Source organism: Piliocolobus tephrosceles, chromosome 2, assembly GCF_002776525.5.
Source record: "Piliocolobus tephrosceles isolate RC106 chromosome 2, ASM277652v3, whole genome shotgun sequence".
NCBI classification, from domain to species: Eukaryota; Metazoa; Chordata; class Mammalia; order Primates; family Cercopithecidae; genus Piliocolobus; species Piliocolobus tephrosceles.
Window position 1 is genome coordinate 152,558,728 of NC_045435.1, and position 12,812 is coordinate 152,571,539.

Consider the following 12,812-nt stretch of genomic DNA (forward strand, 5'->3'; position numbering starts at 1 on the left):
GGGCCTCATAGCAGGACTCTGTCTCTTAAGAAAACAAAAACCCCATCGCTTCTCGGTCTTTCGGCTAAGATCAAGTGAAAATGAAAACCCAAAAAACCCCCAAAAAACAAAAACACAGAATAAAGCAAGCAAAAAGCCCTATACTATCCCATTTGCCCACCCTACCCCTGTTTTTCCTTCCCTAGACAGTTAACTGTATTAGTTTAATATATTTTAGCTGATGGAGGTATTTACTTCTATGACCAAGTAGTATGTACTGTGTGACTACTTCTTGATCTTTTTCGTTTGGGTGACTATCTGTTGACATCCTGCTGTGGAAGATGAGGTTTTGTCTCTTTTCACCCTCTGTCTCGTACCTTTCCCATCTCCTGTCCTCTCAACAGAATCCACTGTGGTCAGTATTTGATTACCTTATTGCAGCTAGGTAAGTGCTATTCACAGTTGAGCCATCTAGTAAACTATGATTATGTTTCCTTTTTGTGATAGAATGTATTCTTTACTTATTTCTGACAAAGGGTGCATTGGAAATACTTGAGACTTAAGTAACCCTATGGGAAGAAAACCCACCACACAGAACCAGGTTAAAAGGTTCAATTTTGAGACATGATTGATGGCCAAAGGAAGAGAAATGGCAAATAGAGAATAGCAGAGAGAGACAGGATTTCAGTGATGAACTAGCACCAGAAAATCTTCTGCAAAGAAAGAAACATGAAATAATCTCCCCTTCCCCCCGACCCCGTGCCATGGTCTCCCATTGCTCATGGGATGAAGTTCAGATGCCTTTATATGGCCCAGGAGGCTTCCTGGCTCCAGCCCCTACCAGGCCAGCCTGTCCATGCTGGAGGGTCGAATGACCCCCTTCTCTGTCTGGTGGAATCCCCTTTCTTCACGTCTGACTTGGGTTGGGTGGCCTCAGCCATGTGTCTGTTGCTCAATGTGTGTAAGTAGTCTTAGCACTGCTTGAGTTTAATTGTTGCTCTGCCATTTCCCAGCTCTGTGACCTTGGGCAAGTCACCTTTCTTCTCCTTGCCTCTATTACCTTGTTTGTAAAATGTGAATAACAACAATGGCACCTACCTGTTAGGATTGTTAGCGATTGCACAAATTGGTGGGGTTAAAGCACTGACAGTAGTGCCTGCCACCTAGCAGTCAGTCAGTCTGTGCCCTGTATCCATCCTTCTTTCTCCACAAAGGCAGTGTTGGTGGGTTGTATTCACCAGTGCCCTAAAGAGCTCCTGGCAGATCAGATGTCTTTAGCCACTGGGCAGGGAACCTGAATGAGTGATTCAGGCACCAGAGTGATAGGGACTGGAGAGGAGGGTAACCCCTGCCTAAGAGGGCACCTTCTGCTTTACTCCTAGCTAGTTTTCTTTCTTTAAACTAAAAATTTGAGAATTCACTTTTTTTTTTTTTTTTTAATGTGAATTTTCCCTGACATTTACTGCACAGCATACCAGCCAAATGCACTAAGCTTATTGGCCCATAGGCCACTGCTTTGGGGCCCAGTTCTCATTTAACACAGTAGGCGTGGGGGATGATGTGACCTGCCGCAGGCCACACGCTGACCAATCTGGCCCTCAGTTTTCTTAGTGGTGTGAATGTGGATAGCACTGGCACTGCCCACCACCAGGGAGGTGACCGTGAGGATGCCGTCATGCATGCGAGTGCATCTTGCAAAGTGGCTGCCTGCACAGTGTAACAGGTTATTATGTCCGCCATGCCCTTGTTTCCGGGAAACTCCCTGGGTAGTTTTTAATAGGGTCTCGGGGTCTCTTTTTATACCAGGAAGAAAAATTGTATACACTTATTGAGCACTGACTGTGTGCCCAGAAATTGTTAAATGTTTTACATTTGTATTCTCCTTGATTCCTTCTAAGAGCCCTCCCTATGGGATGGAAAGTAACAATTTCATAAGTAATACAAATGGTTCATAGAGAAGGCCCTGCTTTTGGGGCCTTGCAGAAGGAACTTTAGTCAGCATCGAATCTCTGTTTCTGATTAAAATCCTGGGTTTTGACAGCATACTGCTTCCCACTTGCTGGAAACCAAGTCCTGCAGAAGCTCTGTGGGGCTTCTCTATTCCCTGGGCACTTCCCCCGGAGAACAAGTCTAGTCTTGTTTTCTGCCTGTAGAAGCTGCAGCGGATGAACTTAAGCCTGGTCTGATAAGGGAGAAGGCAGAGGAAATCAGGATGATGATGATGGCACAGAACCAGGGGAAAGGGGGCAAAGCCTGTGTTGGATGTGGGATCCAGCCTCGGGAGCTGAGGCGCTCCCATGGGAGGTAGAGCTTTTACCCTCATATTTTGGAATGCCGGTGGCATTTTCAAACCCATCTAGCAAGCCCATAGCTTGGGATGACGGGATGCATTAGGACTGATCAGAGCCTCCTCTACCCCCATGAGACCCCTGCAATTGCATGTTTAGAAATAAAATTTTGGCTAGGTGCAGTGGCTCACGCCTGTAATCCCAGCACCTTGGGAGGCCTAGGCAGGTAGATTACTTGAGGCCAGGAGTTTGAGACCAGCCTGGACAACATGTGACACCTCATCTCTACTAAAAATATGGAAAAAAAAAATTAGCTGGGCGTGGTGGCACACGCCTGTAGTTCTAGCTACTTGGGAGGCTGAGGCACAAGAATTGCTTGTACCCGGGAGGCAGAGATTACAGTGAGCCGAGATCACGCCACTGCATTCCAGCCTGGGTGACAGAGTGAGACTCTGTCTCAAAAAAAATAAAATAACATTTTTCCGATAGTTACTTGTGAGGCAGGCCCCTCTAGCCAATAGAACACGTGTTTTACCAGCAGGTGGGTGTTGAGTCTCCAGCCCCACAGCTTGTGATCATGTGTTGTTCCTTTGGAGTATCCACTTCCCCTTTTCTTTTCTTTTTGTTTTGAGACGGCTCACTGTGATTTCGGCTCACTGTGGCCTCAACCTTCTGGGCTTAAGTGATCTTCCCGCCCTGGCTGTAGGCACAGGCCAGCATGCCCAGCTAGGTTTTTTTTTTTTTTTTTTGAGATGGAGTCTCACTCTGTTGCCCAGGCTGGAGTGCAGTGGCGCCATCTTGGCTCACTGCAAGCTCTGCCTCCTGGGTTCATGCCATTCTCCTGCTTCAGCCTCCCAAGGAGCTGGAACGACAGGCATCTGCCACCATGCCTGGCTAATTGTTTTGTATTTTTAATAGAGACGGGGTTTCACTTTGTTAGCCAGGATGGTCTCGATCTCCTGACCTCGTGAACTGCCCACGTCGGCCTCCCAAAGTGCTGGGATTACAGGCATGAGCCACCGCGCCTGGCCGCCAGTTTTGTTTTTTATAGAGACAGGGTCTTACTATATCCTCCAGCCTGGTCTCGATCCTGGACTCAAGTGATCCTCCCACCTGGGCCTCCCAAAGTGTTGCGAAGACAGGTGTGAACCACTGTACCTGGCCATTTTCCTTTTTTTTTTTTTTTTTTTTTTTTTGAGAGAGAGCTTAGCTCTTGTTGTCCAGGATGGAGTGCAATGGAACGATCTCGGCTCATTGCAACCTCTGCCTCCCAGGTTTAAGCGATTCTCTTGCCTCAGCCTCCTGAGGCTGAGGATTACAGGCATGTGCCACCACGCCCAGCTAATTTTGTATTTTTAGTAGAGACGGGGTTTCTCCGTGTTGGTCAGGCTGGTCTTGAACTCTTGACCTCAGGTGATCCAGCCGCCTTGGCCTCCCATAGTGCTGGGATTACAGGCATGATCCACCGTGCCTGGCCTCCGTTTCCCTTTTTTTTTTTAAACTTATGCATGTGTCCCTCCCTCCCCTAGGTGTGGCTTTGTCAGGCAGATGCCTGAGGGAGAGGTAGAGGGGATGTGGGGTTTGAGTCACTGACCTGATCCCTCCTAATAGGTCTTCCTAGACCTGGGACTAACTTATTTAACTTTTTTTTTTTTCTCTCATACCTCTTGGATCTGGTTTCTTGACTTTTACAACATGATTAAGCCTGACACAGTCCTCCTTTGCCTTCCTAACTCCTGTCAAGGTCCAAGTTACTAGTTGCTGTTGCCAGGATGGATGGCCACCCCTTATCTCTTGCCATTCTCCACGTTCCAGACCTCCGGCCTCCTTCGGTTTCTTGCAAACACCATGCTGTTCCCATTCCCCTCTTATCTGGACACAGGCTCTGCTGCCTGCTTGGGACTCAGTATTTTCCTTCCCTCCCCCAAATTCCTATTCATGCTTTGGACTTTTGTTTAGATAGTACTCCTCTGGAAGTTTCCCTGACTCTCCCTCTGATACATGGTCTGGTGCCATTCTTCCCTGCTGAGTTCCATGGCGCCTGGACCATTCCTACCTTGTCACTGACTTTTCTGGAATGGACTGTAATACCTACCTCACCCACCAGGCTGTAAGTGCCCTGGAGACAGGGCCACGCCTAAGGCCGAGGACTAGGTCTGGCATGTGGTAAATAAATAAATTTGCACTCAGTGTTTAACACTGACAGCATCATTTGGACTGAAGCTGCCAGAGGTGGCTAGACATTCTTCCCCAGAAAGATGTTTAGTCAGCGTTGAATCCATGTCTCTGATTAAAATCCTGAGCTTTGACAACATGCTGTCCAGAGGTCCTGGACAAAGCTTTTTAATCTATACCATGCTATCCAATATAGTAGTTGCTAGCCATGTTAATTTAAAACTTTTAAATATAATGAATGAATTATTATTATTTTTTTGAGACAGTGTCTCACTCTGTCACCCAGGCTGGAGTACAGTGGCACGATCTCGACTCACTGCAAGCTCTGCTTCCTGATTCAAATGATTGTCCTGCCTCAGCCTCCTGAGTAGCTGAGATTACAGGTGCCCCCCTCCGTGCCCGACTAATTTTTGTATTTTTAGCAGAGACAGGCTTAATTTCCAAAGGGTCCATCCTACCGATATCTCCCCACAGTGCACAACATGCTGTGCACATGCACAGTAGGTGCTCAGAAACTTTGCGTTGTTGCTCACTAAACTTTTTTTCTTTTGAGACAGAGTCGTGCTGTGTCATCCAGGCTGCAGTACAGGGGCGTGATCTCGGCTCACCACAAGCTCTGTCTCCTGGGTTCAAGAGATTCTTGTGCCCCAGCCTCCTGAGTGGTTGGGACTGCAGGTGCCTGACACCACGCCTGGCTAATTTTTGTATTTTTAGTAGAGATGGGGTTTTGCCATGTTGGCCAGGCTGGTATCCAACTCCTGACCTCAAGTGATCCGCCTGCCTAGGCCTCCCAAAGTGCTGGGATTACAGGCTTGAGCTAACACGCCCGGCCTGATTAAAATTAAATAAACTAAAAACTCCTTTCCTCAGTCACACCAGCCAGTTCCAAGTTCTCGGTAGCCACACGTGGCTGGTGGCCGCCGCACTGCACAGTGCAGAGCACAGGACGTTTCCGCCGTGGCAGGAAGCTCTTTTGGGCGGTGCTGCTGTAGACACTGTCTTACAAAGGTGCTACTTTAGAGGTCTGTATGTTGGGTAAAGTCCTTTGTTGGTGTTTTTGTCTAGGTCCAGTAGGTGTTTGCAGATCCCTTCTTAAGCCTGAACTGTGTTTCCTCGGTTTCCCCTGGCTGCAGGATGCTCGTCAGAAGTTCCGCTCTGTTCTGGTTGAAGCAACGGTGAAACTGGACGAACTGGTGAAGAAAATTGGCAAAGCTGTGGAAGACTCCAAGCCCTACTGGGAGGCACGGAGGGTGGCGAGGCAGGTAAGATAGCCCCATAGATGTCTCCACTACCTCAAGCCTCCCTACCCCTCAGTTTTGAGGGTGACTTTGACTCTGTATCTCCTGCTGAAGGCCAGAAGCTTGAGTCCTGTATGTCTTATCTGCAGTGACCCACCCCACCGCAATCTGCTTCATTTCAGTGCTCGACACTATTAATAGGGTGTGAGTGCTGGCATTTGGATGACCCTGCAAGTGCGGGCTCCCTGAGTTGGGGCTGGGTGTGCTTACGGGGACGTGTCCAGGACGTGTTCCTCCTCCGCTCCTAATGACAACCTGTCAGGCCTCAGTAGGAAGACGCGCTTCCTCCCTCACGTTCGCCTCACTCTTGGGAGTGTTTAGCCTTCTGCTTCTCTTGAAACATTGGTTCTTTCTTTCTCTCTCTCTCTTTTTTTTTTTTTTTTTTTTCCCTTTTTAAGATTTGGTAGGTGAGTTTTTATACACTCCTTAGCGGATTCTGAATTCCGTGGCCATTGTCCTGCTGAAACTTTGGTTCTTTGTCCTGAGAACCCAAATAAGAAGTGGTGAAACAGACTGGAAGGGGGGTGGCGGAGGGGAGCTGTGATCAGGCGATTGCTGGGGGCTGCGTGGAAATGGGTTCTGGTTTAGGAGTTGGTCTTCCTTTGGCTGCTGTGTGACATGATGTGCCACTTGTGTCACCTGCAGCCTCTGATAGCCACGCCCTGTGAACGGGGAAGGTAAAGAGCCCCCAACAGTTACTGGTACCTGCTGTGTGGCAGGCCCTAGGCTGGGGGCTGTATTCACCTTCCTCAGCCCGCTTGGGCTTCCCAATTAGAGAGCTAATGTGAATCACCAACCCTGTGATGCCTCTTGAGATGAGAGTTCAGATTTCCCAAGAAGATCTAAGCAGTTCGTCCAAATTGTAGTTCACTAGCGAATGACCCAGTGCTGTCCCTGTGGTGTGTTTATGACACGATAGAAGATGCTGCCTTCAAAAGTGTCCACTTGTAAGAGGATGTTTAGTGAGGCTGGGCATGGTGGCTCACACCCGTAATCCCAGCACTCCGGGAAGCTGATCACTTGGTGGGCAGATCACTTGAGGTCAGGAGTTCGGGATCAGCCTGGCCAACATGTTGAAACCCCACTCTTCTAAACATACAACAATTAGCTGGGTGTGGTGGGGGGCGCCTGTAATCCCAGCTACTCGGGAGGCAGAGGCATAAGAATCGCTTGAACCTAGGAGGTGGAGGTTGCAGTGAGCTGAGATTGTGCCACTGCACTCCAGCCTGGGTGACAGAGCACAAGTATGTCTCAGAAAAAAAAAAAAAAAAAAAGAAAAAATTAGCAACAACAACGCGAAGTTTCTGAGCACCTGCTGTGTATGTGCACAGCATGTTGTGTACTGTAGGGGAGATATCAGTAGGATGGACCCTTTGGAAATTAAGTCCCAGAAATCTAGGAATATATTAAGATAGACCCATAGAGAATGAGGCCAGGACTTGACCATTCCTCTTCTTTTCCCTATCTCCATGCATCTCTCAAATTTCTCTCAAGGGAGCCCCTTGTTGCTTTGGGAGTTCTACCAAGATCCTATCTGTGTGTTTGGGTTTTGTGCTCTGAACCCTGAGCTGAAGTTTCTGGCTGGACCTTGCCAGATATGTTGCCTTTATTCCTAGACAGAGCGGCTGCCCGAAACCCTTCTTCCTTCCCTGGCCTGGTGCCCTGGACTGTACACGTCAAAGTTCTGATGGCTCGTTGGTCTGTACAAGCCTTGAGCAGCAGCCACTCCCTTTCTCCACTTCCAGCTGGGCCCTGCCCAGGCTTTCAGCGTTCCCGGCAGAAGAAACCCTTCTCCAAAAAGGACTTTCCAATTCCCACAGATTCCAGCACCCTGAGGTATTCCCCCTCCAAAGTGTCCATGTTGCATCAATCTTGGAGATGCCCCCCAAGTTGAGGATGTGTCCTACCCACTGTCGGCCGAGGTTGTTTCATTCTTCACCTGAAACAGGAGTATGGAGGGTTCAGGTTAGGTTTGAGGAGAAGCTTCTAAGGATTTAATTTAAACATTGGATAAATATCGAGGAATTCAGAAAACCTCCTTTCCTGAAAGTCTTTAACACGGGGATTTATGCTTCTGTGATGCCATTTAGCCCACGCGTGTCTATTAAAAGCAGGCCATGTGCCCATGCTGCAGAATGATTGAAGGATGGTCTGTTAAAGCATCCCATTGGAGTCGCGGAAGCGGCTTCTCTACCTTAAGTTTCCCTTGCCTGGTCCCCGAGTTCAGGTTTGGGGGCAGAGATAGCTCTAGGGGGCTTTGTGTCGGGGTTTCTCGAGGCTGGTCCTCTGATTCAGGTCGCTCCCTTGGCTGTGCTGATGTGAAACGTGCTCCCGCCTCAGGTCTTTGGACTTGCCTGTTCCTCTGTTTGGTGGTGTCCTAACCCTGGTATTTTCATAGCCTGATTCCTCATCTCCTTCAGGTTTCTGCTCAAATGTCCCTTTATCCATGAGGCCTTCTCAGGCTAACATTTAAAATGGTAATTCCCAGCCCACCATCCCTGCCAGCCCCAGCCCCCATGCCTTGCTTCCCTTTTTCCCTGTGGGACTTCTCCCCATCTGACCTGTTATCATTTACTTGTTTACAGTAAGTGAAGCTCCACAAGGGCAAAGAGTTTCATTCGTTTGGCTCCTTACCAGGTCTGCAATGCCAGTATACAGAAGGTGCGCAAATACTGTATAAATCAATAAATGAACAAACTAGTGAATGATGTTGGGGAGCCGCCAACAGACCAGAGGTTCCTCCCCTGCCCTCCCTTGAAGTCATGAGCTTTTCCTCTCCGTTGCTCCTTTACTTACAGCCTCTTTCCCACCCGGTAGCTAGGTAAGCAGATGGAGAGTGGCAGGACTGGCAAATCCAGCCTTGTCTGGGTTGGGTTCATTCAAATCCCATTTAGCAGGTGGGTCCCCAGCTGGCTGTGACAGATCCTGAAGCGGATTTCACACCACTCCCTGTTCTTCTGCACCCCATATCTTCTTTGATGGCAAAAGAGGTAGGAGGGAGCTGGCTGGGAGGCTCCTAGTTTGTTGGGAAGCAGTGGATGGTGACTCGTCTCCATCTCTTCATCCCTTCTCTTGGCCAATGAGGACAATAGGACAATTACTGAGTCCCTTGGGCAAGGCACTGAGTCATCTGGTCGAATCAGATGATGCCCAGGTCCTGGGGATGAGTGAGTCACTCTTAATGGGCAGAGCCAAAGATGAAGATGAATGTTGAGAGCGTCCTGCCTGACTTTATGCCTGCAAGCCCTCCCCGTAATCTCCTTCCTTCTTGCAGGTGGGCAGGAAGAAGCAGGGTAGAAAAGGTTAGATTCCTAACCTAACTCCTACCCCTCAACCCCAAGGGACCTTGTTGGTCAATAGCGAAGGAACTGGAAGGATGTTCAAAGGCTGAGGCAGAGCATGAATGTCACATTTCATCTCTGGAGGACGGGCTGCTCAGGCCAGATGGATGAGCTTGTTTGTGTGCGAATGTTCCTCTCACCTTCCTGATGGTGAGGGGGGTGATGTCCACCTCCAGCTGCTGCCAAGTGGGGCTTCCTGTTTTCTTCCTCTGTTCTTGTCCCCACCCCCTTCCTTTTTATATTTACAAACCTCTCTGGCTATGTACGGCAGGGAATGGTGCCTGAGAGACTCCTCCAGATAGCAGTTCCTTCTACTTTGACTCAGGAGGCTCTGCATCCTCAGGGTCCCTGCGTCCTCGTTCATGAAATGCTGGCAGTCAAGGGAATAGCCCTGGCTATCTCATGAGGTTGGCGTTAGGATTTAAGTGAGATAGCATGTTTGACAGCGGAATCCCAGCATGAGCTTGGGTTTAGGCTTCATTAAAAAAGTAGAATTTATTGTAGAAAATTTAGAAAATAGACAAAAAGAAGAAAATAAGTCCCAGTACTTTCTCTTACTATTTATATACCATTTTTTAAAAAAGAAATCATGATAATTACGTGGTAGTCATGGATCAATGCGTTTTCTACTTTTGATGGTTACATTATTATTATGTGAGAGACAGTCCCTATTTGTAGGAAATAGCAACTACAAAAAGTATTTGGGGGGTGATGGAGCATCAGGTCCTCACTCAAATGGTTGAATGCAAAAAGTTATTTGTACTGTACTTTTTCTTAACTTTGTGAATATTTTGAAATAAAAGTACGTATGCTATTTGGAGAAAAATAAGATAGTGTAGTGGTGGTTTTATATGTCTGGAATATCCATGTCTATCTATTCAGCATCTCAATTGAGGGTACTTGAAAGGGAAAAACCTCCTACACTTGATTTTCTTTGAAGAGTTTACAAAGATTTGTAATTTCAGCCTGGGAAACATAGTGAGCTCTTGTCTCTATATGAAATAAAAAAAAAATTATAAAATTAGCTGGATATAATGATATGTGCCTGTGGTCCCAGCCCCCAGGAGGCTGAAGCAGGGGATTGCTTGAGCACAGAAGTTCAAGACTGCAGTGAGCCATGATGCCTCTTGTATTCCAGCCTGGGTGACAGAGCAAGACCCTGACTTAAAAAAAAAAAAAAATCTAATTGTTGGGCTGGTAGAAATTGTACTGGTTTATTAAAAATTTGCATCAATTTTACTTTTCCTGATATGAGCTCATTTTCCAGCCAATGAGTCAGATCCAGTTCTGTGATCTTGAAAACCAAGTCCAAATTCTGCCAAGCAGAGGTAGAACATGATGTGTGTTTTCTATGCCAGGTTGGGGGCAGGGCACTGGCTTTGATTTGAGAGTTTTTGTCCTTGAGCCCAAGCTTGTTTTTAAGCTTTGGCATATCTGCTTTGACATATCTGCCAGCCCATCTGGCCTTCAGCATGTGATGGGGGAGCAGTCTGATGAGGGCAGAGCCCGTGTGACTCAGTGACGCTGAAAAGCAGGGTGTATCTTGCTTACCTGGCTCCCTGGGTGCTGACTGGTCTAACAGTGGCTTTGGACCTGTCATTTTATCACTGTCAGTCCCAACCCTTATTTTCTCCTCTTTAAGAAAATTGTGATAAGGTACATACAACACAAAATATACCATTTTTACTATTCTCTTTTTTCTTTTTTGCCTCTCCCCCATTTTAACCATTCTTACGAATGGCATTAAGACATTCACATTGTGAATGCATATTCACTTGCTGTGCAGCGCTCACCACCATCCACCTCTAGAACCCCTGCATCTTCCCAGACGGAAACTCTGTACCCATTCAACACTAACTCTCCATTCCCCGCCTCTCCCGAGCTCAGGCAACCACCACTTCTGTTTTCTAGTTCTATGAATTTCACTATCCTAGGTACCTCATGTAAGTATTGAGGAATCATACAGTATTTGTCATTTCGTTACTGGCTTATTTCACTTAGCAGAATGTCCTCAACATTCATCCATGTTATAGCATGTGTCAGAATTTCCCTTCACTGAATGTATATACCACCTCTTATTTATCCATTCATCCATGGACATTGGGCAACCCTTCTTATTTTTGAATGGTTGGAATGTGTCAGAAGAGAGCAGAGCACTTTGCAAACTTGATGGGCAGCATAAATGCAAAATAGTGGGGGTTATTTAGTGCTGAAAGTTGCCTGTTTTGTGTCTGTAGAGCCATATAAGGCCATGTCTTACATATAACCTCCTTTAGAAAAGGAGATGTCCTTTTCTAAAGGAGTGGAAAAACATTTGAAACTTGTAGAGTGACTTGTAGGCTCACCTCTTAAAGGCTGTGGGGCCTTTGGCAGGTTACCTAATCTCTGTGCCTCAATTTTTTTTCATCCATAAAATGGAGTTGGCTGGTTGAGGGATCTCAGGCCTGTAATCCCAGCACTTTGGGAGGACAAGGCGGGAGGAATGCTTAAAGCCAAGAGTTCGAGGCCAGCCTAGGCAATGTAGTGAGACCCCCATCTCTATAAAAAGTAGCCAGGCATGGTGGTGCATGCCTGTATTCCTGGCTACTCAGGAGGCAGAGGCAGGAGAATTGCTTGAGCCCAGGAGTTCCAGAGTGCAGTGAGCTATGATTGTGCCACTGCATTCCATCCTGGAGGACAGAGTGAGACCCTGTTTCTTAAAAAGAAAGAAAAGTTGTGTATCAGTTAGCTTTTGCTATGAAACAAACTACCCTAAAACTTAATGGCTTAAGACATTTATTTAGCTTATGGTTTTGTTGGCCAGTTTTTCTGATCTTGGGCTTAGAGCTGATCTCTCACATTTACAATCAGTTGGTGGTTTAGCAGGGGGCTGGCTGATCTTGGCCTTATCTATCAAGCAGTTGGTTGGTGGTCAGCTAGGGTAGCAGGGGTGACTGGGCCACATGTATCTCTCATCCACCAGGCTAGCCTGGTCATTTTCATACAGTGTTGAAATTCCAGGAACAAAAAGGGTGAGCCCTTTTCAAGCCTCTGCTTGTTTCATGTTTATTAACATCTTATGGGCTAAAGTCAGTCATGGGGCCAGTCCAAATTCAAGAGTTGGGAAAGATGAACTCTACCTGCAAAGTATTCTAGCTACTTTTGCAGTTAACTACAGCGATTGAATTAGTACATGTAAAGCATTTGGATCTAACAAATGTAAGATTATCCCAGATGTATTTTTCTATCAAATGTTGAGTATCTGGTGAATCTGCTGCCTCGTAATAAAAAAAAGGTCACCACCACAAAGAACCTATTGGTAGAAGAGGAAACAGGCCTCTCCTGGCTGGGAGGGGTTTATGGAAGATAGAGAGATTGTGCCAGGTGTAAGAGTGAGCCCAGGTAGGTTGAATGCATAGTGAGTTATTTGTGAGGACAGAATGTGCTGGAGGATCGAAAATGATGAGGAGGGAGTAGCTGACTTACCTTTTGACTGATCAAAAGCACTCTATGCTCAAAGGGATAGTGTGGCATGGGCCTTGAATGGATGGAGAATCGTGTTTCGAATGAAATGAAATGGGTCAAGTGTATCAATTAATCTTCTGAACTATTATGTTGATCCTAGAAGAACAGAGTATTATAGTGGTCCTTTATTGGGAAATTCTAGGCACTGATTTTGTTTGTAGAAAACCTTCCATGGCCAGGAGTGGTGGCTCATGCCTGTAATCCTGGCACTTTGGGAGATTGAGGTG

General features: G+C 46.9%; 1 protein-coding gene across 2 annotated transcripts in view; it reads left to right on the top strand.

The window, feature by feature from the left end:
• The window catches only part of SH3BP5 (SH3 domain binding protein 5), a 77,535-nt gene that overhangs the window by 23,916 nt on the left and 40,807 nt on the right, over positions 1 to 12,812 (top strand). Inside the window, exons 1-2 of one of the 2 annotated variants that reach the window (XM_023207394.2) lie at positions 5,333 to 5,464; positions 5,576 to 5,704. Coding sequence is in view for 1 of the 2 variants with exons in the window: in XM_023207393.1 (XP_023063161.1) it covers positions 5,576 to 5,704 (129 nt within the window). In the remaining variant the exon portion in view is untranslated. Of the gene's footprint in view, positions 1 to 5,332; positions 5,465 to 5,575; positions 5,705 to 12,812 lie in introns of those variants that run through there. The other variant, XM_023207393.1, reaches the window with a different exon arrangement.